The following is a 27,120-nucleotide window of genomic DNA, read 5'->3' on the forward strand; positions in this document are numbered from 1 at the left end:
CATGAGACCAGCTGGTGTTGTTTTTCATGTTGCAGTTTTTATTTAGAAACAAATCTTTGTTGCTTTTTAATGTCACATTTAACTGTACATTCTTAAAGAGTACATAAAATGTATAGAATCAGATTTACAGGATGCATTGTGATGATCTTTAATCAGTGACAAAAGGTTTGAAATAGAGCATAGTTACTTTTACTGTATCAGTACATACTTTACACATGAAGCAGCTATAATGTATATTGTTTGGACACTACATTAAATCCCATCATGCCAACATGTACGATCACATTGAAGCTGTTTTTACAGAAATGATGTTTCTGACAGAAACAACAAACTAAAAAAAAAAGATAACTAAGATAGGCAAACATGATCTTATGCATCACAGCCTTTTCCTAATACAAACCTCTGTTCTATAACGGACAGTTAAATGAAGCTGTGAAGAGGAATCTAATTATGTGTTTAGATAACAGACTCTCACATTTGTACTCTTTACTTTATCCTCACTCACTGCTTTAGTTTCATCCGCACTTCAACAATGATGTGAAAACATGTAAAGCTAAACAATTGAAATGCAATTTAAACCTAACATGAGGTAAATACTATCTGAAGAGTGTCAAATATTATGAATGTAATCTGAAGGATAAAACAAAGAAAATTAGAATTTTGATTTACGATTAAATATTGTAATAACTAATTAAATATCACAGAACTGCTAGGGTAAGCAGGTAATTGGCAAATAGAAAGCTGAATCTAATTTTAGTCAGCTACAGCTTTTTCTTTTGGTTCAGCAGGTGAGTAAATAAAGTAAAAGTTGATTTTAAATTAAAGTGAGAACTTCTAGTCTTAGTTCAATGTTTTTTGTCTCCAAATCTTTGCACTCTTAAGTAAAGACACGCACAAACGAGATGATAATCTCTGTAAAACATTCTGGCTCAGAAATGACAGAATTATGTGTCTACATCAAACTGTTTTTCAGTTTTCACTATATTCCTCCTTTAAAGAAGGAGCTCAATAACTGTGTATAAACCAGGTAAAAGCTTTAAGAGTGTCAAAGAAATAAAATGATAGCTGCGCGAAAACATGAAAAAAAAAACCAAGGTCTCGTTTTCTTTTTGGTAAACCACCCACGAGCTTTCTCCGACTAAATATCCGAACTACACGCCAAGGTTTCGAAGCCGTGCAGTCTGTTCTTCATCCCACCCGCACAACTGACACACAGGAACACGGAGGCCGCGCTCCAAACACTTTTCATCCAGTCGACCCCGAACTCCTAACAGAATAATACTGACTGAACGGACAATTTTACATCTTCATGTGTGTGTGTGTGTTTGTGTTGGAGGGGATCACTGCACCACACACATGGAGCTGCGAGGGTGGTTGACTGTCCTGGCCACGGTGTCCTGACTGTAGTTGACGATGTCCGCCTTCACCACACGCTGTAAAGGTGGAAACACACACGCGGAGTTAAAAAGCTGCGACAACAATAGCGTCTTTCCAAAGAAAGCTGTACTAATCTGCAGCTTCTTGCTCTAAGGAACTTTACAAACGGAGATAGTAGTCTATAACTGAGCCGTTCCTAACAGTGAAATAAGGCCTGACACTGCATATCATGTCTGTTCTGTAAATATGAAGCTACAAAAAGAGTAAACACAGCTCTCTCCCAGTGACATGGACTCTAAAAGCACTCATTAATTTACATGTTGAGTTCTGTTTGTGAAACAAGCACAGAAACTGAAGTTTCATATTTAGAAACGAGGATCATGTGCAGTACGGGCTTGAGTGTGCTGCTGAGTGTAAGCATCTCAAACTGCGGAGCGCTTACTTTCATATTTCTTGGAACGTAGCTCAAAATCCTTCCCAGGGTTTAAAACTCTGGTCTAAATGAAAGTTTGAAGGCAGCTCAAAGCTTAGCAGGAGTCATGTCTGTCACCATGAAGAAAGGTTTAACAAAATAATGTTGAATCTTTAGCAACACAAAGCCAGAATGGAGAGGTTTGTTTAGATTCTATTAAATACATTTTCTAGAGCTCATATCTAAACTACTGGGTCCAAATAACTACCACAGTTTCACTATTTGCTAAAACTACAAAGCTACTGTTTTTGCATCCTAGCAGTTCTACTTCGTAGCTGGAGAGACATACTTTCAACTATTGAACCGAACATATTTTGCTTTGCTGAGTGTTCTCTTGACTAATTGGGCCTTCATTCTGTGGGTAGTCCACCAGTTCAGCTTTCACAATCTTCTAAACGTCGGACAAACAGAAGAAAGAAGAGATAAAAAACAAACAACAATGACAGAGGCATGAGAAGGCATAGTAACAGTGTGAAGAATAGACACCAGGTAAAGACAGTGGGTCAGAAAGGATGAATGATGGAATAATATTAAAAACACAAAGTGATCTGTAAAGTACTAGAGCTTTAGGACACCTATTTATTTTAAAAGCACAAAATGTTACAAAAAGAAAAAACAAAGAAAAAACTTAAAACTAAATCAGGACTGCAACAAATGTACTTTTTTTTTAATTTTGTTATTAATTACTGAGCATGTTCTGTTTCTACAATGATTGCTGACAGTGCTATTTTGAGACAAAAAAAAATTAGTTTTCCTCTAAATCATTTCAATTTCTTTGACCTTTGCAGATTTCTCACAGCTGTTTTGGGTAGAATTTTGTAAAGCATAATAACCTTGGACTAATGCTGCAGCACTTAATTTAAGATTATACCAGCTTAGCCTATGTGAAGTTCCTTATTTTGAATAACCGCTGTGGAGAAGTCTCCTCGGCTGAAGCTCCTGGTTGGCTGCCTGATAAATGAGCTGCCGAAGCCCGGTGTCGGAGTTACTGAGTGATCCGTGGCCTCACTATCTGATCCAGCAGACAGAGGACCATGACGGAGAGGGCTGGCAGGCAGATATAATGCTGTCGGGGGTTGTGACCCTCATGTTCAGCTCTCTAAACATGACAACTGATAATGAGGCTTTGCTCGGCCTACAGCTACAGCCATGACCTGCTCAAAGCCTCAACTCTGAATTCATAACACAAACTTTAAATTTTTTTAAAGATTTTAAGTCTTTTTAAACAGTTGTGTACATATTTTTGTGCTTACATGAATAATAGCAAACATTTCAGAATGTATGGTCCCTAAAATAAAGTCCTGCCGAGAAAACATTTTGTCTTTTAAGTTAGATTAGGAGGTTTCCTTCACACTTTTTTAGTTAAACCGATAGAACAACTGATCCAGATTCATGGATAATTTATATAAAACTTCAAACCAACATTCAGAAGCCCTCCTAGTTTGTTTTTTTTAAAGATCTAACTTTATAAATAAATAATTGCCTCCTCTGACCTAAATTCAGATATTTATAAAATGCACTGATATCTAACAGTTTTTAAAAGGTTTTCAGAAAGATTGTTTTTTTGTAGAAATACTACTAACACAGAAACTTTAAGGATACAAAAGCAGACAACACAATCATACAGTATGCTCCTCAATTTGCATTTTTATTTAATTTTTATGATTTCTTTTTTCTATGTTGACAAATTTGATCATACAATTGTTATTTTTCTTATTTATTGTCTGTGTGATGGTGTCAAATACTCTTAACCTTTTTCCTTGCAGTGCAAACTGGATCTAGCCAATCACCCAGTCTGATTTGTCTGGATTAAAGCACTTTACTTAACTGACAGAGATATCAAGGGAGGGCTGGAGGAAGAAAGTAGATGGACAGCTCCATTAGCGTAAGGCCATTTTCAGTCAGTCAGGAGCCCTGCTGATGACGGGAGTGGAGCTTGAGAATTTTGCCTGTTCTTCCCCTGTATGCTCTCCCTCCTCTGGAGGTCCTGACCTCTCTGTAGCCCTCAGGCTCATCAACCACTGCCCAGCCAATGTGGCTCCAGCTGCTCATATCAGACCAAGGATTAATGCTTTTGGGGGAGGTGACCTTGTAAATCCTACATCTGCCACCATTGGGCACCTTGGTCTGACTGGCAAGCTGAGACCTTGTTTCATCCAAAAACAGAAGAAGATAAACTAAATAAATCAGACAGCTAACCCTAACCTCCTCACAACTGCCTACCTTTGACCTCTGGCTTCATGCAATAATGTGGTCAATGTGGTTCTATTTACAGAGCATCGGTGGTAGGTTCAACATCACAGGAGGCAGATGTAACAAACTCATGTTTACACAAAAACATGTCCTATACGATGTGTGGTATCCTCATTTAAGTTCAACCGTAACACTGGAAAGTGAAAAAGACTTGGAAAAAAAATTCTTAAAGACCCCCAGCTGTAAAGAAATTGTTGTAACCCTGTTAGGGACAAATAAGCCATAAGAAACATGGCTCATAGAAAATGTGCCTATGACTTACCTGGGATTGCTCTATTTCTGCTTTGTTGAGCTTTATACCAAGAATCTCAGCGGCCACTCTCTGGAAACAAAGATACACCTGGAGAAATATAAGCAGAACAATAAAAACAATTGAAATATTTTTTTAAATAACACTGTGCACATGATTTATTGAATTTGCTGGCACTTACCGAATCCCCTGTCTTGGCTGATACAAACTGACTGATGAAGCCATTCTCCTGGCAGAAGCGCTGGTGTTTGTCTGCCTTTACGGTCCTCATGTGCTCCAGGTCGACTGTGGACAAAACATATCGTGACATGAGAAAACTTGCAGAAGATAGATAGATATATTTATATGGTAGTTATACAGCACTCTCGCAGGGTTAACTGTTACATATCAGAACATAAACAGAAAAGATAACTGTTTACACTTGAGTTAAGATGGAAGGGGTCTGCCTAGTGTGCAGGGATGGTGCACATAAAGACACATGGAAACAAAGCATATTTCAATTGTTATGTTGCTTTCAAATCCATCTGCAGAAGATTCACTGATTGCTTTTTTTTATTCTGGGAATGATCAAATCCACAGCCCAGAGCTTTAATCTCCAGCTGGTATCAAAGCAGGATGCGACACATTCCTTGGTGTAAGTTTAGTACAGTTCCACCCTGAAGCCATGAACCTCTGTTTGACCCAAAAAAGACAAACCAGCCCAGCTGTGGAGAAAAGCTTAAGAAACAATACATGAATGACCAAAGACTTGAGGCTATACTCACAGTGAGAGTTTAGATGGGGAGAACAGTTTGACTTATGAGTGTGATGGGCCTTTAAGGTGGGTGCAAAGATCTAAGATCTAGGACCATCACCTGCACACTGATTTAGTGAGGACACACAATGACAGCATCCTTTTTAACTTTTGTAAAGATGTCCCTGTGCATTTGACTCCTGTGCAATGACACTCTGAGCTTTGCTTCTCTCCTTCTTTACTATAGGGTCATACTGGGGTCAGTAAAGGAGGTCACCTGGGGGTCTTGAAGCTGAAAGCAATAGCTTCATTCTTTATTTCTGGCTTTGTGCAGGAAGCTGGGCACGCCCAGTATCTGATGCATACAGGTCTGTGTTAACTGGAGGAGGTCAGGCTACTGTAAGGTGTTGCATTTCTTTCACCCCCTTCCTGAGTTTTTGTCTTTGTGTAAGGTCTCATTGAAATTGTGAAGGATTTACCCTGTTCTCATGCCCCTTAGTGAGTGTGTAAGTATGTGTGTGGGTGTGGGTGTGAGCGAGAGTGGTGGGAATAAAGCCAAAGGCAGAAAAGGGCAGATGTATTTCAAGAAAGAAATGTAAACACTGCAATAATTCTATATTATTATTAACTCGATTAAAGTTAGATGTCTCAGTCAAAGTGCTAATGCCAAAAAAAACATTTAGAAAGAATAATTTTAGACAAACTTGAAAATGACAATTACTCTAAATGACATAAATACAAACCTTTCTGGGTTACGGCAGACACTTTTATAGTTATTCAATGTCCAGGGCAGACTGTCCTGTCTGTGCCTGTGCATAAACAGAGCTGTCTCGTAGGCGTCGGCAGGTTATTAATTCCAGTCATTAACAGTGGAGGTACACAGCATGCTACTAGAAGTAAACAGTACTAATCCTTTGGATCCTGCACACTTGGGAAAAGTTATCTATCATGTGTCACAGATAGATTAACACAATAGCTCAAGAGCTAGGAAAGGTACATTATTGTTGGGAAAAAAACATGTGCAAGTGAGGAAGTTTCTGAATCCAACCTATTGATGCTTGCATCAACAGAAGGAACTTGGTCACAAAGAAATTGTTGCATGGCCTGCATTGATCTTATATTAGATCTGTATCAAATCACCAGCAGATTGAAGAAGTGGCTGATATCAACAAATGGAACGTCATAACCAAATGGTTGGAATAGTGTACAGGAACATCTGTACAGAGTATGGACTGGAAGTCCCACAGTCAAAGTGGGAGACTCAACCTAAGGGTGGTGGAGAATGGAATGGCTAAGATACTGTGGGACTTCCAGATCCAGACAAACAAGTGATGGCTAACCAACCGGACATTGTGGTGATAGATAAGATACAGAGGAAAGTAGTGGTGATAGATGTAGCAGTCCCAAGTGACTGTAACATCAGGAAGAAGGAGCACGAAAAGCTCAAGAAACGCCAAGGCCTGAAAGAAGTTTTGTTTATGTATATATATATATATATATATATATGTACATACATACATACATACATACATACATATACATATACACACACACACATACACACACAAACACACGTATACTGCTGTACTTATAACTTTTTAAGTGATTGGACTGTAAAGTCAGTCTTTAAGCTTAAGCACATTAGTTGAAATTTGATGTTTTGAAATCAAATGAGATTACTTAATCCACTGTTTATTTCAGTGGATAAATAAACAAGACTGCCCTTACATTTGTATATGGTAAAGTAAATTGTTTATAAACATGTAGCTTATTTTAGTCATAATAATAATGTAAGTGGGGGGGTTGTTTTGTTTTACTTTTCTTTCTGAAAAACTTCTTTTAGCCTGTGGCATTGGACTGTGTAAACCAAATGCAAGACTAATCCCAGAGTTTTAACGTTCTGCTTCATTTTTCTCACTAATGTACCCATTTCTACTTATCAGGTCAAAGCAATCTTACTCCAATGATCTGGTTTCCCTCTGTTTCTGTCAAACTGTACATCAGCTTAACAACCCCTAGGAAGTGACTGCAAACACGATATAAACTGTTTAGGCCTCTGAGCACATAGAGATAGTAGAGGGGATCATCACTCGTCATGAGCGATTACCTCCCTCTTTCTGGTCACCATCAATGTTTATTTAAAAGGTCTGCCTGTCGTAGCATTGAGTTACAAGACAACAGTAAGAGATTGATATCTCGCGGATGAATTAGGCTTTTACCGTAAATAACTGGTTTGTTATTGCATTGGACTATAACATGGGAACACAACCAAATGAGAGGGGAATATAGATGTTCCTCTCCACATGTTAGTGTCTTATGTGGATGTGATCTAATACCCTTCAAGGAAAGAATCTTCTGCAATGGAAAAACAATAAGCTAATATGTCTACAATGGCCAACCAAGCTGAAATCTTGCACAGGATTGTGCAATTCTCAGTGTCACGTACTTACTGTTCTGCTCAGGCTGCTGGGGACCAATTGAAACAGTTTAATCAGTGAGCAACAGCCACAAACTAAGCTTGCCATAACACATTTAATTGCCAGCAGTCTAGGTTTAAATTAAACAGCTGTTCAGGAGTGTGAAGATTTAAGGTGGGTTGTATGAATTGTGTGTGTGTGTGTTTGCGCAGAGGCTTGGGGTCATATCCTATTAAGTGAAAGTTACAGGGTTGAGCCTAATCAACCCCAGGGGGAACCTATCACTTCCAACATTACCTCACACTGTGCCTTTAAGACCTTGTTAACGGTTTTGCCTCAGTTTCTCCAAAATGACGGCAGTGAATCTATTTAAAGTTACAATTAGGCCAAGGATAATCAATACCTCTACAGTTACAGCTTTCTAGTCCAATTCCCAGTTCAAATGAACCACTGACTTTACAAACATGCTTTAACAATTTCACAGCGCTGACATTTCATATTAAAGGCCTAGCATTCCTTGAAGAAACGCATATCGCCCGTCACCTTTCATGTTTTAAACGAAGATCGTCTTTTGATTTAGTCAAACCTTGTAAATTCTATTGTGCATGCAATATTGTGAGATCTCACCAAATGTGTTACAGCTTGATGTAAGTGTTAATGATGAGCTACTACCACATCAAACTTTAACCATTTTTGTGTTTCTAAGGGTCAGTTGGCTGTGGCAGCAGCCATCTTGAATCAGCTTGACTCTAAAAGTTAATGAGTTGTAGAGGCTCAATCTATAATTACTTTCTAGGAGTTTCATTAAAACTGCCCAGCCGTTCATCAGATATTTTGCTAACAGACAGACATATGCACACATCACCTTTCAGTGATAAAAGTGGTTTACATCTCTTAAGAAAAAATTTTAAATGTTATGAAAAATAAATCCTTGGTTTTCCAATATTTAGCTTATTTTAGTAAGTGTGTCAAACATTTCTCATAATGTTCAAAATGCTGCTTGATTTTTTAGTGACTTTTGGTTTCTGCATGTCAAGTCTCCCTTCAGTTTTTTACCCTCCATAGACTTTTGCATTTCTTTTTATTTGACAAAATGTTAGAATCACGCTGCTTTGAATAACCTTAAAATACCTGCGTTCATATTGAAAATACCATTGTAGTTTTAACATAAATAAGAAATACTTTACTTGCAAGTCAGTGTTTCTCATCTACATGTTAAGAGATAAAACTAATTTGATCCACAAAACATACGTGTGAGTAGACAGTCACACAGACTTTTAACCATCTACTCTCAAATTAAGCTGCAGGAGTTTGAACAAGCAGCAGTCTTTTTACCCCCTCAAAGTCTAATAATAAGCATGTAAAATTTATTTTATTTATGTTATAAATTTCCTGCTACAATATTTGGGGAAATGCCTAGCATTTTAAAATGTCAGTAAAAACACAATAAATCATTCTAATGTTATGGGTGATTGAATTAGACATTGATTTAACTTTCACAACACAAGTGACTAATAAAAGAAATGAACTACACAGTGGATTTTATGTGAAACACTTAAAGGCCCGAGTCACACATGCCTTAAAGAGATCTCTTAAAAGATTGTGGTTTTATGCAAAGAGCATGATTATCTTAAACTTGTAATATGTATGCAACATAAATTTAAAAATATTTTCTTCTCCTCACAGTCACTGTTTTAGGTGTCACTGTCAATTTTTCTCTTTTAGATGATTTCAGAAGTCAAGTAACACTACATTTTATTAGATTTCACAGTGTTGATATTGTTTTTAGTTTGCTGTGTTTGTTCTTTAAATAATGGAACATTTAATTTAGAGCAAATGTAATATCTATTTTTTTATATATATATATATATATATAATCTGAAGGACTCCCTAACTAGAGCAAAAATGTATCTACTCAACATGGTAACAATTTCTTTACAGACTTTGGACACTACAGTTTAATCTAGACCTGTTGCAGAATTACTAGAAATAATATACATCATATTAAAGCTTGAGGGTAAGTTGATAATATAATCTTGACTTTTCTGAATGAGTACAGACAGATGAAGTGCTGTTAGTTAGCTGGGTGTTGTCGAGGTGAGCGGGGCCCGTGCAGGAGTCCTCGGGGGGTTCCTGACAGAGACAGAGCACTCTTTGTGCACCGGCGCCCCTGCCCCGGTGGCCTGAAACGGGCCGGCACCGTCAGGGGACCCGCTTTCCACTAGGTCAGAAGTGTTCTGTCGACAGCTCATTGATCACAGCTCATCTTGTCATTCGATCGCTCCTCGTGAAATGATGTGCAGACACGAACACACGTGCAAACACACACATTCACATACACACAAGCCTTTACACTTTAAAGCATAATCAGATACTCCACAGCGGCTAGTAAAACAATGTAGTCTTCCTCCCTGATCAGGGATTTGCATCAGAGTGTCCAGCAGTAGCTCTGCAGGCAGGGAGCGAGCTGGAGAGCTGGGCTGTCACCGGTATAGTAAAACATGAGGCCAAAGGCCTTGTAGGCTGGGTTAACAGGCTCCAAGGACTCATGAAAAGTGAACAAAAAGCCCAGTTCTGAGCCGACCGCACAAGACGCAGTCCGGGTTTCACTGGCCATGTCCTCTGCGCTCTCCTGCTGCTGTTAAACTAAGTGGACTTTTATGGGAGAGCAGTAATACTTGCCTCTGTGCCGGCACTATAACTATAATAATTATACAGAGCATGTGACAGTCTTTGTAATTATATGCATCTTAACATTTTAACTTTATTCTTAATTATAAAGTCTTACTGTGCACAATAATGCTAAAAACCGATCTCCATCTGCACACGTCAAAGCAGTGAAGCAAAACGTGGAAAGAGCTCTGGTCGCAACTGCCTGAACAAACATCTTCAAAGTTAAAACCTGAAGCTGAATCAGGTTTCAAAGATGTGATGTAATATTTCACTCCATAAAGTTCAGATATAGCAAAAAAAAAATACCATGGAAAGACTGTTGATACTTCACATACATTTATAATATATGCCTGTGGATTCACATCAGTCAGTTATTTACCCAATCCTGTGTCAGCAAGGGCCCTTCCAGGAATTCCTCCATATCAATGTTGTGAAGCAGCGAAGGAATAAAGTATAGCCTGAGTGTGATGAGGGTTCCAGGCTGCACTTCGGTCAGGTGGCTAAGCTGTGCTGTGCAACTCAAATGGCCCATGACTTACCACACAAGAAGGCATTCGAAGACTGATCATCTACTGCATGTGCAACAATATTTGCTTTATGGATGGCTAAAATGAATGAGGACTTTCCATGTTTCAACAGGCATAAGAATCAAGAGAGATGAATGCAGAAACCAAAGCTGGGTTAAAAGTCGGTACAATTAAATCCTAGTACTTACTTTAATTGGCAAAGACCAGAGAGATTTGCTGTGCGGTCAAGTGAAAAAACAATGTTAAAAACTAGAAAGAATCTCTTAATCAATGGCGAGTTCAAGTTCTAATAGGTCAGATTTTAAACTGATTATCAGCCACAGTGCAACACAGCTGTAATTCTTTATTCATCTCTCTGTATTTTGTAACCTGAATCTCCATTTCACATCTTTTCCAGACTTACAGACAGACGGCAGCCTACAGTCAGTGCGGTTACTGAGAAAATTCGATACACACATCTAGTTTGACCCTTTACCTTAAATAAAATGTGAAGAGAAACAGGAAAGATTGGATTTGCTGTAAACTGTAAACATTCCAGGTCTCAACCCAACCATACACCATGCCTTACTGGGTCTTTATACTGTATATATAATGTTTTACAGCGTCAAACCTGCGGTCTTGCTGCCCACAGAGCAAAACAGACACTGCTGACGTGTTCATCCCTCCTATCTGGGGAGGGGCGAGCGTGTCGGGTAAGAGTACTGGGCTTTTGTCCCACCACATGTCTATTGTGGCTAAACCTTTCCCTTGGGGGCAATTAGGACCTTTTAGTTTGTTGTAAGAGGACCTAAGTACGAGTAGGTTGAGCCAGGAAAAACATTTTTGAGCTAAACCAAAAACAGAAGTGCATTGAGCTTCTCTGCACTCCTGGACTTCTGAGCATCTCTCTATTAAGAAATGTGCAGGCCTACACTGAACAGACAGGAACTGTGGCAGCTTTACAGGGGCAGAGAGGTGACAGGGTTGAGAGAGCTGGGGAGGGGGAGCCTTCAACTCCACCCAAAGCCAAGGCAAAAGGGCAAACAACTCAAGACCAACAATGTTGTTGGGCAAAGTCATGCTTCATGAGAAATGTAGAGTTAGAGGATATCCATGTTTCACTTGAACTTTCTCATGGCTGAACGGAAAGCTGGGGCAAGAGAAGTGTGACGGGTAATGGTATGCAGTGATCTGCCGTAGCATGCAAAAAGCAAACACATGCATGTTGTTTAACACAGCAGAGACACAGCAAATGAAAAGGCATTACTGTAAGCAAAGGCAGTTACAGCTGAAGTGTTAGTCTGCACATGTGAGAGGTAAGCCTAAAGAGTGGATATAAGTGTGTGAGTGAAAGAGTCTGTGTTTGCACAAGGATGAAAATGTTTGCACAAGGATGTTTTACAGATGGTTAAAGATAGTGGCTCAGAGAAGAAAGAAAGCAGGAGAGCCAAAGAAAAAGGCAGGTGAGCCATATTTGAGTGTACAAATTCTCCTAATGCGGGGACCTTATCTCCCTGCAGAAGATAACATTTCCCAGGGCAGGCCTGAGTGGATCGTCAATGAACAGTGCTAGAACCACTGAGCAAAAAGTCATGAGTGATGAGGAGGGGTTAAGAGAACTGAACCCATTTAAGTCACCCAAATAAGGGCTGTACAAGCCCATGATGGATGCTTCAGAGTTCCTGAGGGAAAAGGAGCACTGGCAGTGGGAAGGGTGATGCGAGGGAATGAGCAGGGGTCCTGCGATCGCCACTTAATGAAAACAGATTGGTTTGATAAATGACACAGGCTTAATGTCTAAAAAGAAATATGTGAACTACTTTTGAATTGTAAGCTACTTTAAAACAGTGAACTTTTTAAAAATAAAACGTGTGTCATTGTACTAAAAAAGATTCAAACTCTGAATTAAAGCTTACACAAGAGGGTTATAATTTTATTTTAGTTGTTAAACTTTGATTTAAATGTGGTCAAAAACAAGTCAAATTCAGCAGAAGCAAAGAGCAACAGATTGTATAATTTTAAGCCTTTTTAAAACACTACGCTAATTACTACAGTAAGAGTGCAACACTTGATGGTGGGGGGCATGACTGCAAAACCTTGATGAAGTGGTTGTGTACCATACTGTATAACATGAGGCTGCACTGTAAACACAGTTGTAGTGTGTTTAGACAAACTGAGCATTCTTCCATCACCCCTGTGTTACAGAAACTTCATAAGTGTGTCATTTTACCTATGTGCATGTTTCTGTGGAAGAGAGTGTGTGTGCATAAATAACAGCATACACAGATGTGTGCCCTTAATAAAACATGTCACTGGCTTTCTCTCTAAATTGTTACAAGTGGAGACATTATTTAACACAAACCTCTGGCCAGCATGTAGAGGGCAAGGGTGCACAGCATACTTGTGCTTAACAAGCACACTTAACCCCAGACGGCCATGCAAAGCCAAAGAAAGGAAAGATTGTTCCCCAGCAGTGACATGGCACAGAAGGGCAGACAAGCCAAGGTAAGGAAAGGAGGGGACAGCATCGTTAATGAACTTACTGAGTCCAATGGCTCGATTACCATACACAGAGTAAAGAGGACAGTGTTAAAATTAAACTAGAAGGTAAACAACAACATGATTCTTTAAAGTCAAGCTCATGTTATAGACCAGAAAAAGTCAGAATGTAGCATCTGTGTTTTCGATATTCTGAATACATTACATTATAATGTTTAAGTCTTAAAGCACAAAAAAGAAGCCTTTTAGACACACACATGTAAGTGATACTGCTGTAATCAGTCACTCCTGTGAGTAATACTGAATGCATGGCATCATTCAGTACTCAACTTAAGTTTATCTCATTAGAAAGACTAAAAATTGTTTGAGTGGCAAAACCCACAGCCCTCAGAGACAAATCTATACTGCTATTATAAGGTCCTTGTTATGTCTGTCCTTCTATTTCAGTTGTCCCAAATATGTTGCCTCTCTTAGTGCAATATCTTGGGAACGATTTAAAATCTAAACTTTACTTGAAAAGGAATGCTGGGTATGCATTTGCTTAGCTCATTGGTAATGTGTGCCAAGTATTGAATTCGGAGGGAGAAATCCACATTACTTGAGAGGGGAAAATTTCAGAGACCAAAATGTAAGTATTGACTTTTCAAGCTACATGTCTGAACTAATGTACTTCAAGAATAGACTGTAGTTTTGTTTTTTCCTTTTTTGTAAAGGCCATAGCCAGCATAACATTTCTCATTAGTTTGTACATTTCTGTTTTTAAGGTTGTAGTCTAGATTAAAGTTTTCACCATCTTGGTCTTTTAAAAAATTAAAAAGAAGAAATTATTTTTAATAGGGTCAAGAACATTGCATTCACAAAGACTGAATTCAGTGTATGAATTCATAATGACTTGTGGGAAAATTGAAGTGATTTTGATGGAAAAAAAAAACTTCTTTTGAAAAACAGGAGTCTATTGGAGCCATGCTCGGGAACCACCACCTATCGATCATCAGTAGCATTACACTTTAAGGAACTTTCACATTAGCTTCATTTTAACAGCAATCGATTACATCCATCTCTATACATGACTTCTGGCTTCAAGCACTCTGAAAAATGAAGCAGTCTATGGATGGGTTCAGGGATTCCCGAAGCCCTGCAAGATAATTGATTACTCCTAGTGGAGCAATCTGTGTGGGGTTTTGTTTTTCTTTTTTCAGTCCGTAGGAACAGAAAAAACACACATGGACTATGCTTGGCAATGTAGTCACTGGGTGGAGAGTGACTGTGCAAGTGGAGTTGAGGGGCTGTGGGAAGTGGGGAGCCTGACAGCAGGATGAACGCTACTTCAATATTACAATACACACACTTACCCACACAACCAAAACCTAGCCTAAATACAGAGGCGCCCGGTGTTTAAGCCAGGGCATCAAAAGTTGCAACGGATGTGAAGACAAGAGAATCTGCTCTAGACAGGCGTATTAAAACATGACCTATGGGCCCCATTGAGTAACATTAGTGGGAGCTTCCTGTGTGCAGGCACCATTCTGTTGACCGTTCATCATTGCTCAGGAAGGTGGACAGTCACCATCACACACACACACTGATGCCTTGCTTTACAATAACAGCACAGCAGCCGTGACTCCACATTTGTCAGGAAGATGTTTAAATAGAGTCCTCATTATTGGTCTTTATGTGAAAGACAGGGGGATGGGTGCAGACTGATAGGAGAAAACTGTCTGGTTAACATCGAGTTCCTCACCTTAACCAACTATGTGGGACAGGAGAACAGGCTCAGAATGGGGTGGGGGGATTGAGGTGGAGCAGACGGGTACCAACTGGGAGGGAAAGAGCTGTAGATAAGCAGTAACCTGGATCCGTTGGGCCAAGGATATTAAATCATAGTCAGTCACTCCCATGAGCTCACAAACATCAGCATTCCCACTGCTTTAAACCTCTCTTATCACACCAATCAGTTATCCGGTGCGCCTGCAAACATGTCTGCTACCATCAAACACTCACTCCTTCACTTACAAACACACACACGCGAAAAATGCATCAAAATGAAAATCATCCCGAAATTTTCAGTCCAGTGAAACTGAGATAACCTGTTTTGTTCACAGCTATCTCTTAGAAACCAAAATAAACCCACAAACATTACAAAGAACAATTTCTACAGCAGAATTTTATGAATTCTGTGAATTTTATACTCACTTTTGTTGCCTACCAAGAAGACAACAGGCTGAATATCGGATTCCTCGTTGGCCTTCTTTACCATGCTGAACCAGTCCTCTAGATTCTCAAAGCTCTGGTAGTTGGTTAAGTCATAAACAAGGAGCACGCCCTGGAAAACACATGTTAAGGTTATCATGAGCCCTTCTCATGAACATTTGTTCACTGATAGATAAGAGAAGTGTATACACAGCAGAGTTTTTTATCCTCATATGACTCAATGTTATTATTAAAATTAAGTGAAAAATAGAACAGTAGGTGGCACTGGTTCTCTTTTTACATTTGGGGACAGACTCACATTTGATGGGAAATCACCAACTCTCACAGGTAAACTTTGGTACTTTTGATAACATTTTAAATTTAGCACAACTTTGGACATATAAGTGGATTCATTCCAAAACAAAAACAAAATGGTTTTAACATAAATAGTTCCCTCTGGGGTATCCACAACCCCAGATTCACTGCGGAACAGAGGTCAGATTTGGTTATCAACTGTCTCAGCTAATGAATGAAGGCTGTCTGCTTCCAGACAGATTTTCTCCTCCCTAGGTAATCCGTAACACTGCTAAAAGAGCCATGCAACAATACCAGAGCCATGTTTGGGCAAACAGTCAGGTCAAAAGGAGTTGTTTAAATGAACACATAAATGAATCAAAAAGCAAACAGGCGCAAGAGCTGCTGGCTTAAATCAAGACAAATAACACGATTATGGGCTCAGCCATCTTTATCAGTACCACAACTTTTACTTTTTCTAAAGGACTGGAACTGAGCGAGTGCCAAAGAAAACACATCTTCTTTTTACTGCATGATGCAACATGACTAAAAAGCTTTCTGTTGCTTTTTGTTCAACCGACACGCACTGTCACAACATGCAAGGTTGGTGACGACAGCTTACGCCTCTGACAATTACTCTGAGCCTCTCTGAACAGCCATGATTGATTACAGGATACCAAGTGCCAAACAATAGGCGTTAAACTTTTAGCTAGTGCTGATGAGAAAACTCACGAAGCAAAGTGTTGTAATTTCCCACTGAAAATAAATAAAGTAAACAAAAAGTACGAAATATGAACAATAAACAAACACTCAGCACACAGTTTAGAGCAGGTTTTGCCAAGAGGACACACTTTTCTTATCAGATTTATTTAGTGGGAAAGAACTTCAGACCAGTGTTTATCTAGCTTTTATTGATAAATGACAACAGAGTATGTTAATATAGTTGGTATACTGAGAAAATGTTGCTCCTGCCCATATATAAGATAATTTTTATTGTATTTATTTAACCTTTATTTCACTAGTAAAGTCCCATTGAGATTAAAAACCTCTTTTCCAAGGGAGTCCTGGCCAAGAGGCAGGAAATCTATACCAAAATGATTTGTGATTAAATTTAAGTGGGCCCCTTTAAGTACAAGATGATAACAGACACTCATTTTTATTCAAATGATCACCACTAGAGCAAACACCTTATGCTACAATACTTTAATAATGCTCAGGTGTCATTTAATAATTATGTTAATTATCCAGGGGACAAATTATAATTAATATAATATAAATACTTTAGTATTCATTATGTATGAGCTGAACATTAACAACAGATTTACAATAATTTGTGCTTACAATACAGTTATGTTATATTAAGTATGTTCAAGTCCATTTACATGCAAGTATTTCTAAATATTTTTATATGTGATATTATTCCATTATATATAACAGCATTTTTTCAGTTCTGATGGTTTTTAGATACCGATTAAGTTGCTTCTTTCACATTAAATCCAAATAACATTTTATTGCGCTTTGTTGCCAAAAAAAGAAGGGAGAGGCACATTCTAAATGTCTATTAGAAAGGAGAAAAATAAGACTTCTAGGTTTTAATTTGAATTGTTTGTTGTGAAAATTATAGATAATAATTTTGTTCGTAAATTTATAGAAAATGTTCTTTCCTTGTGGCTGAACAAACCAAAGATGAATGCTGTGAATTGTACGTTCGTGAGCATAATAAAAAGCAGCAACACATCAGTAAACGTGTCTGTGTATGTGTGGGTCCTTACATGAGCTCCATATACATATTTATCCAGCATTTTCCCCCCTAGTGTTTGGCCTCCAATGTCCCAAACTTGCAGAGTCACGTTCAAGTTGCCTGCATTGAAGAAAAAAAAAAAACAAGAAGAAAAACAGAACTACTGAAAATCTTAAAAAGGAATGACATTTTATTGGCAAGAATATAAAACTAAATGATACTTCATAGTTTAGTTTTCCATGTATGTTTCTATAAATGCTTTGTCTGATGAAGATTTAGTAGAATATAAAATAAAAAAGGAGCAAAAAAAAGTGATAAGACAGCAGTTTGTGGGTTTCCATTCTGGATGTTTAATTTTTTTTTTTGTTTGTTTCTTGTTTTCTTTTTGCAAAACATAAAATCCTGAAAATGACCAGGCTGTAACCAGAGCCTGTTATTTGGATGACCATTTTTTATTGTAATAAAGTCAAAACTGTTAGGGCCACATAATGAAAATTATAAATCAGGAATTAATCTTTCATGCTAAGTGCTCCTAAACTGGCAGATCACTTACAGCTCATGTCCAAGAATATCCAGCCGAGAGATCAAGAGGGATGAATGTGTATGCTTACCCTCTAATTTCAATATTCTCAATACACAGGCTGTAAGAAAATGAATTCTTATTAACCTGGGAAAACCAGTTTGCATTGTGCCATGTACTGTCAAGTAGGTTAAGTCAGGTAAATTGTGTGCTGTTGGGGAAAATAGCAATAATTACAACTTAAAATGAGAGAAAAAGATGATTGCTGTCCTCACACTTGTGGAAAGAGAAAGTATAAAGGAGAGAAAGACCAGCACAAAAAACTGAATCCAAACAAATGTTTTCTTCCTTTGGAAAATAAAAAGTGTGGTTTAAAAAAAAATTATAAAAAGAAGAAGGAGGGAAGATCAGACAGCGAGGAGTTTATGCTGGTGTGACGAAGGCCCTGCTGCTCCGATGAGGATCAGAGCGCGCACTGTGGACACGGCTGGACGACTCAGCCCCTTCATAAGTTCACTTTTTAAAGCAAGGAAAGGAAACGCTGGGGTTCACAGTCACTACATCTAGACTATACACAGTTAATGTCAAGTTACAGTGAGGAGGGCAATGAATTATGGCTTTTTGGTGTCATAAAACCCATCCCTACCCATCCAGTGGGCTCAAATGTTAGATTTATTTCTGTTTGAAAAATTATGCTGACTCAAACGTTCTGGCACATTTCTGTTTATGTTATGCAAGAAGTAAATTCTCCAATTGTGAGTAAGACTGACAAACATAAAAACTAATGATAAAGCCAGATTTATTAGCATGATAGCATAACTGTACTTTTTAAGTATTGAGATACAGACGCTGACCAAAATCTCCCAAAGGTTTAACAGAATTTATCACGTAGATTTCACCTCAGTCAATTCCTTTCACTGCCTCTACCTCATTGGTTTGGCAGGGACATCTGGAAGAGGTATTGTTATAAAAAGCACACACAGAGGAGGCTGTTGTGTGCCAGTCGGCCTCGCCTCACCTCTGCCTGCGTTGGAAAATGTACATTAAGTTTGACAAGCTGGGCCTTCATGGTGAGAGGGGCCAGCTCTGGCTATAGGCTACTCTCCCCCCTGCTGCAAAAGACCCTTACAGCCCCATAGAGACCCACACAACCTCTCCAACACAAGGCCGGGTGGGGGTCCTAACAAAGTCAGGGACCACCCAGCTCGAAGAGCCACCCTCCTCTTCATCAGCTCATCAACACCTAATTCCCCGGAAAATGGCCCATTTAACAACTCAGGTGTTGAATCCAGCTTTGTTGCTGCCCCAGTGATACAGACATATGTGATCTATATTTAAAAAGAGACTACAGTTTAACACAGAACAGATCACAGGTTATTTTGAGAGAGAAAGTTACTGGAAAGAGAAGTCAAACGATTAACAGCATTTATTCAGGTTCATATTAAGAAGCTAAGCCCAGCCTGTGCTTATAGTTGGCTCTTTTCATCCTGACTTCACCACAACATTTTTGGGGGTTTAGTTCTCCTAAGTCTCATGCGCTGAAACGGACACAAAATCAAAATAGAGTCCCTTAGCCAACTCACAAATCAGCATAACTTTTACTTTTAGCACTTAATTTGCCTTTGCCTAATGTTGTTTTATTAGTAATGAAAGAATGGAGCCACTTTGCAGATTTCTGGAGCTTTTGGCAGAGTTTGTAAAAATACTATTTGAAATGCTGAAAATCCCCATTTCAGATGGTAGGAAGTTAAATAGAGTGCTTTCGTCTAAACATGGCATAAGGCAATAAACATTTATTTAATCATTTTTAAAGGGATACAGAAGGTGTGTTTTTTTTTCTCCTCAGAGTTCAACAAAAACAAATATGGAACTTTGTTTCATGTGGTTAAGAACAAAGTACAGTTGGACATATATTAGCAATATGGAAATAATATGCTAATGTGCGTCTCAGAATTAAGAAAAAGGCCTGTCCCTTTGAGCACAAGCTGACCATTGGCCTTGTGGAGTCCAAAAGGTGTGTGCTGTTTGCTCAAGAGAGACGAACTTTCAGAGTGAATAAGGCTGAGAAGTGGCAGATGCTCTACAATAAAGAGCAACCAGAAAAAAACTCACATTCAGCTCCCTCATTGAGGAAAAACTCTTAATGGATTTTTTTTTTAAAAACAAGAAAACATGAGCAATAAATACATTTAAAAAATTGATGGTGAACAGGCATTTTTGTTAGATAAACTTTTCTATTAACATTCTGATGATGTTAAGCAAACACAAAATCCACTGTCCTAAATTAGATATACAGACAGTTACTAACACTTAGTCTAAAAACGTTTTATCTGAAAAGACATTTTTTCAGTATTTCACTGAGAATATGCAGCCCACCGTTGTATGCTTGTGCAACTCGTGCCTGCGCAGCGTCTTGGAACAAGAAAGAACTCCCTAAAGATTATAAAGGTGTCTCACCTGGAAGGCTTATTCTCTTCAGAAAGAAATCCAGGCCAATGGTTTGTTTGTACTGCTTCCCGAAGGCCTCCTGTGCAAATCTAGTGGCAAGTGATGTCTGGAACAGAGTGACAAAAGGACAGATGTGGAGAATGAGTACCAGGCATATTCAGCGATTTAGATGACTAAAAATATGTCATTTTAAGTTAAGCATTTAAAATAGAGGACATGCCTTTATGCAGTGCATAGTATTTGTTAAAGCTAATATCTTCTGAGCACAGCAGGGACCTGGGTGAAATACAAGATGCTGCAGGATTCTTCCAGGGAAAATATACAGAATATTAAAGAACTTCCTGAGAAAGTGATATTTTGTTAGCGGAACTTAAAAAGGTTTTTGGTTCCATTCACACTGAAAACAACCAAACTGTGCTTTTTTTTTTTTTTTTTTTGCACTTCCTAATATTTTGAAAAATGAGGGTATAATTTATCTTACCACAACACTTCTGTGTGGATTTCTCACAAAGGCAAGCAGAAATAATTAATGGAAAATGGAACCTTGAAATATGTTCTGCAGGACATTGGTTTCATCATTCAAATCCTTCAAAAGCTCGGTGACTGACTCGGAGGGAGGGTCACTGGTGTAATTCTCTGCCCGCTCTGCCGTCTCACTGCTCAGCCACGGAAGTGACAGTGCAAATCAACGGGAATTACAAAAACAGGTGTCAGAGTATGTGTCATGTCTCAGACCTAATTGCCACAAATTATAAAACTTCCATCACTGTCAAGGTTCTATTTGAGAAGGGGAAAAGAAGAATATCTTGGGGGCTCTTCTAAAATCCGTGGGAATTCATAGCCCAGTCAGTGCATGCCAACTTTAATTCATTTTGATGGATGAGCTTAAGAAAAAAAAAATGAAGTGCTGAATGTCTATTAGCTATCTTTAGAGCAGCGTGCTTACACAAACACAGCAGAAAAGTGAAGCAATGGGACTCCGACAGTGTTCATGTGTGTCAGTAAATGTATTTTAATGTGGTGTCTGACAGTCACTGCTGGTTTAAGGATTTAAACCTAAATTTTGTCTTTTAATGCACTAAGCTTTCACTTGAGCCTGTGTCATTATCTGCCCTAATTCATGCTCAAAGTGTTTAGGTTTAAGTCAAATAGCTCTTCAAATATAACAGGACTTCTTGAAACTATTCAGTGAAAGACAAGGTGTAATACAATTTAAACAGAATTACCCTTTATCATGGTTTACCCAAATCTTTTATAAAACAAAGATGGTAGATTTTTTTGAGATGCTCTTTTTTTGTTGAAGTTGTTTTGAACATTTGGTCAATCTTGACTTTTTAAATGTAATATTCTAAATAAACTTCATGCCTTTGTAGCTCTGATCTTTGCCAGTGACTTTCATGAATCATATTTCTATGGAGGTGCAGAAAAAAAAATCTCTTTCTTTAAGTTAACAAATCCACAGATTTTTTTTTTAATAGCAAGTCAAAGCCTCAAGTGTGACAGAGAAATTACCAAGGGTGACTGATGCAACAAGGAGAAAATCAGCCATTTAAGTAGCTCAAACAATCACTGACAACATAAAACTAACAAGCCTGGACAGCAAAAATGTATTCCACATGCTCACGTTGGCCTCATTGGCCATTTGTCTTGGCATTCCAGTAGCTTGGCTCTCCTCGTTTAACGTAGTTCTTTTTTTTTTCCACAGTACAAATGGAACTAACCAGTCGATGCAAAAGTTGGCGTAATCTTGACACTCCAACAGAGAACAGCACAGGGTCACCAATGACACCAGTGCCGGGAAATGAGGCAAATCTGCTGAAACTAGAAACTTGCAGAGACAGAAAAAAAAAAATTAAAATAAATGGTACTGACCATGTGATGCAACTCGTATGAGAGGAAGTACATTTGTACAGCTCAGTATCAAAACTGGCACTTAAAGTCCTTAAGCAGCTACAACAGGCATACCTTTTGTCTGATTAGGAATTTGGCTTGGAAACAGAATCCATTAATTTGCAGGGCCTGCACCTAAAGCTCCTTTTTGTCCTATGGGTCACAGAGCAGCAAATACTCAGGAAAAACTGAGAGGCTTCTAACTCAAGTTGAAAAATAGAGCAGTGTGTAAGCTCAGCCCAGCGTCTTAAGAGCCTGGCTAAATGTGAGATTCCATATTTTAAAAACATCTCGCTCAGGTGGACAAGCCTCCCCACATCTCCCTGTAGTTTGAATGGACAACCAACCGCAAGCGAAAATACCACTGAAAATGCTGTCCAAGAAAAACTGATCCGATTGCAATTTGCTGAGCAAATTGACATTAATAAGGGGGGAAACAGCATTCAAGATGTCAGTCAGTGGTGCCTAGTCAAAATGGGGGGCAGGGCTCCTGTTTTCTGTCCAAAACAGACAACCAGGTAAGTCATTCAGACAGAGACGAGCTGACACCTGGCAGCAGTGTGAGGAGGGTTATTAATGTAGCGTATCTACAGGGAACTGAGTTGTGTGTGTGTGTGCGCGCATGTCCTCTGAACACATAGACACACAGCACCACCCAAAAGAAAACGTCGACTTTCCAGAATGAGAACATTCATTTTTCTCATCGAGTCTCGCCATTATGGCTACATTCATTTTATTTCTCCCAAAGGAAGAAGAGATTAGTTACAAAAGGGGATGTGTACCTGAAAAGCACTTGACATCCTTCGCTTATAATCACAATCTTTCTACGGGCAGTGAAGAAGAAACATGGCTTAATTGTCATGACAACCTCCTTGCTTTACTGCAAATAATTGTTTGTTTGGAGCAGGAAAAATTCCTCTGTTGTTGATGTAGGTAGGCCTTTTTATTCAGAGGCTTGAAAACAGCTATATGGATTATAACTCAATCTAGTTATAATCCTTATATAAAAGCTTTAGCAAAGACAAGAAATTTACTGAGAAAGGCATATTTGCTCGCAGCTCATACACCGATAAAATAAAGCGAGACTCTCTTCTGAGTTTGATTGTACGTTAAATGATTGAAAAAACAGCAGCATTTCTCACATGTGCCCACCAGACACAATTTTCTTAAATGGGGCCTCTCACTGGAGCCATATATGCATATGGGGTTTGCAAATGCATTTGCCAGGAGATGTACATCCAGCTGCAGGAGCCAGGCTGAGCAAACTGCAGCCTTTATCAACGGTCATATTTTATGCACAGAACAACATTTTAGCTCAGTGAGCAGTACCAACTGCTAGACTTTTGTGTGCTACTTGTTCTCTGTTTAATTTGGGTAAAAAAGCCTTAAAATCAACATGTTTCCTACCAATCCACTGAGGCAGGCAGTTTCTTTCCAGCATTATCTCAATTACAATAAAGCACGGCGCCTCAGGCACGAGCCAACAACTACGTTCAAGTGCACATGCATTGTGGATTAAGGACCGGGTAGACTTAATAGGTTTAGAACAACGGATTTGTGTCAGATTTAAATTGACCATGCTATCTTTGAGACTGACACAAAACTCTAATTGTTAATCCACTGTGTGAAGTGGCCACTGAGTTTTCAGCACTGACCTAAAATGGATCAACTGCAAAATGTCTCTCCAAGTTGCAAATATGTTTTTCTTGTATTCACCTCACAATTTGCATAACTGGTTGTAGAATTTTGTTCATACACATTTTTCTTTCTAACTGGCGGGCCTTAAGTTAAACTTTTGTGTCCAGACTCTTTCAAAATATATAGAATAGAAAATGCAAAATCTGATTATCAGTTTTAGAGGACCTACAGGTAGCATGAAGTCATGCATTAGACTTTGCCACATTCTAGTGTTATAAGTAAAATATATTGTTTACTATTTGCTCATTATGCAGCTGTTATGCAGTTACATTAATTATATCTATGCAAGCTACTCCACTTAAGTAAAAGTAAGCTTAAAAGCGCAGTACAGCTTTTCCTGCCATCTTTTAGCACCTCCACCTATCTTTAATGTCATTAGGTGAGCTAAATTTTTTCTTTTGTTGATCTCTATCAAAAAGACTTTTCTGAACAGCTTGTTTTTTTAGTGTGGCGCCACACAACTGAGCAACTTGTTGAGAAGCAGACAGATGACTCACACCAGCAGTTCAGTGTAACACTGTTCATAATGAGCGGATAATTTTGACACGAGTAAAGCACTATATTTACAAAACAACTGTGTGTGAGTTTTTAACATTAAAAGGCACTCATTACAAACTATGAAATCAAACATAAAAATTTTTATCCTGTACTACATCAGTCGGTGCAGTTTGAAAGAGTTTACTCCAGCAGTTTTACTGAAATACAGCTCTGCATTTAACGTAAACAAAGCACTTTTATCTGCATACTTTATTCAACATATCTGAGCATAAATACATGTCAATACATCAAAATGGTCTGACTTATCTATCCGGAACAGCTCTTCTATGGATGTCGTCATTGTGGACCTATTTTCAGTCACTTCAGCTGTTAGCAGCCATTTACTAATTTTGCTTACAAATTTTGAAGTTAAGGACACATTGACCACTCATGTGAGGGGAAAAAAGTACCTTTAAAATGCTGTCACCTACTTTCTGCCTCGTCAGACACCTGTCAGAACTGTATTACTACAGACAGTATTCTCATTTTACAAATAGCTGAGCGGCTTTCTGGCTTTTCCCAGATGATGTTGTGCTACGTTATATGTAAACTTAATTGTGCTGTGGGAAAGCCAATTTATTTCTCTTTAAATGGCGTTGCAGTTGTTGGGAAAATGCATTTGAAAATGCTGTGTATGGTTCTTCCACATGCTACTGAGGCCCCTATTTGTTAAATGAATAAAATGTTAAATTGCCAATGTGTCTTGTTTGTTTAGACCTTAATTATCAGATCCAACACACACCAAACCAGAATCACTAGCATAGAAAGTTGTTTTGCATTGGCAGAGAACATTTGGCAAGTTGTTCATGGGCACAACCTGAATACTCAAATCTGCTGTTCAACCTGAATTTTCCTAACAAATGTGGCATCATTTAAGATAAGATAAACAAGCCTCCAAGCGGTGTAGGATTTATTGCCAAGAAGCATCGTTAAAACACAGAAATAATTGACCAAACACAAATTTCCTTGATTTTCGTGGCATGTTTATACTAAATGTAGGCTATGTGTTTAAGTATGAATGTGAAGATATAACCTTGGATCTTGTATGCTAATTACTGATTAATTTAGAAACTTATTAGTAGATTGATGATAATTTGAAGCTACTCAAAAAAAAAAACACTCAGTTAAAAGAAGATTTGAAAAATTGCACACAATAACAAAGATGTTGTTTTGGAAAACACGTAGCTTTAAGCTGGTGTAGATTATCAGTCATCCAGGACATGGTAAATCCAAAAAAGGTTTAAAAATAAAATAAACTCTTCAGCTACAGAAAAGAAGTTCAGTTGTAATTTTTTTTTTAATTATTATTATTATTTTGGATTCACTTAGTCTTTAAAGGGTTCTGAATGTCTGCACCACAAAATAAAGAAACCATTACGATGAATATGTTCACATAAATGTTTAACTCTAACCTCAAACACAAGCTGTGATGTTAATTTTGCTTTTTTTGTTTCGCTGTGTTGTTAGCTGAGTTGCTTTAGCTACTCTGGCTACGTTAGCGTCAGTCGCCATGGTGACCAGGAAGCTAAGCTAGCAGCGTCAACAGGAACAGGAGCTGGATGCTAAAGTACATTTTTACAAACAAAAACACGCCGGTGGGCTACGAATAAGCCAGTAGAAAGCATGTCCTCGTCTCGAAGTGGGGTGAGTTTGACATGAGCGTTCCTGCGACGGTCTCACCTTCCCACACGCTCCGTCTCCAACCACCACAATTTTAAGCTGCTTGTCCTGGCTGTCCTCCTCCGAATCCGACATGACGGTTCAGACTGGGCTCCGACTGACCGAGTGAAACCGAAACGCTGGTCACCGGAGACGGGCTGCTGAGTGCAGCTATCGGGAGTGATCACAGATGGATTAGAGCCGCCGCCATTTTGACTTCGATAACGCCTGGCTGCAGCCCCTCCGCTCGGTGGTGAGTGACGCCGCGCTCTCTGCTGCCGCGACGGACGGTTTTCTCTCAGCTGCGAAAACGGCTACCAGAATGGCATGCTCGAAGCCGACGGCTGCTTGTTGTGTCAGGGTGCAAACGTTTTCGGTTTCTCCATGAAGCCCCTTTCTCTACACAGGAAACGATTGGAACCGGAAGCTGAATCACCGGTGGGTCCTGTGTGTGACGCGCTGCCGTTGCTATGGCAACACTGCAGCTAAAACCCCGAATTCAAGATGAAGAAACTGTATAAACTCTTTGTATGGTAAACTTTTTGCTGATGTGAAGTTTTAACTTCATGTAATTATATATTTCTCAATTTGTTGTTTTAGTTTGAGACTATTAGTGTCTCAGATTTTATATAAAAAAGTAATAATCCTTTAATATTAATTAGAACGACTTATTTCAATTAACATTTTATCAGGCCTTTGTTATATTTGGATAGGTGGTATAAGTCCAGTAATATTTCATCCATATAGCTCCAAAATCTTTTGTTTTTTTATATTTATATATTGCTTTTTTAACTATAGTAAATATATAGCCTATTCTGTTTTTTTCTTTGTTTTTTTTTTGTTGTTGTTGTTGTTGTTGTTGTTTTTATTTGAATGCCTCTGCCGCCACAGACGCCATCCCTTCTCCAGCACCTCGGTTTACCCATCCGCACTGAGTAATGATCTCATCTTTAGAAACACACC

The 27,120-nt window shown here is 38.6% G+C and overlaps 1 protein-coding gene across 2 annotated transcripts; it reads right to left on the reverse strand.

Moving 5' to 3' along the window:
• Positions 1-26,604, reverse strand: rab28 (RAB28, member RAS oncogene family). 2 transcript variants are annotated; one of them, XM_017408518.3, is made up of 8 exons: positions 26,179-26,604; positions 20,383-20,479; positions 17,437-17,525; positions 15,374-15,503; positions 4,534-4,637; positions 4,365-4,442; positions 2,139-2,240; positions 1-1,433 (listed from the first exon to the last, which is right to left on the reverse strand). In XM_017408518.3, exons 1-7 carry the CDS (start codon positions 26,251-26,253, stop codon positions 2,145-2,147), a joined length of 669 nt encoding a protein of 222 aa, XP_017264007.1. In that variant the 5' UTR covers positions 26,254-26,604; the 3' UTR covers positions 1-1,433; positions 2,139-2,144. The 2 variants fall into 2 exon arrangements, with proteins under 2 accessions (XP_017264007.1, XP_017264008.1); XM_017408519.3 differs by lacking the exon at positions 2,139-2,240 and having other exon boundaries at positions 26,179-26,601.
• Positions 26,605-27,120: the final 516 nt, after the last annotated feature.

This window comes from Kryptolebias marmoratus, linkage group LG9 (genome assembly GCF_001649575.2).
Source record: "Kryptolebias marmoratus isolate JLee-2015 linkage group LG9, ASM164957v2, whole genome shotgun sequence".
Lineage (NCBI taxonomy): Eukaryota > Metazoa > Chordata > Actinopteri > Cyprinodontiformes > Rivulidae > Kryptolebias > Kryptolebias marmoratus.

Bases quoted from the DNA above. Each gene is read 5' to 3' on its own strand.
- rab28 (XM_017408518.3), bottom strand. From the start codon at position 26,253: ATGTCGGATTCGGAGGAGGACAGCCAGGACAAGCAGCTTAAAATTGTG. The intron at 17,526-20,382 runs GTGAGACACCTT...TCTTCAATGCAG, and splicing joins GAAGAGAATAAGCCTTCCAG to GCAACTTGAACGTGACTCTG. The intron at 4,443-4,533 runs GTAAGTGCCAGC...ATATTTCTCCAG, and splicing joins CAGCCAAGACAGGGGATTCG to GTGTATCTTTGTTTCCAGAG.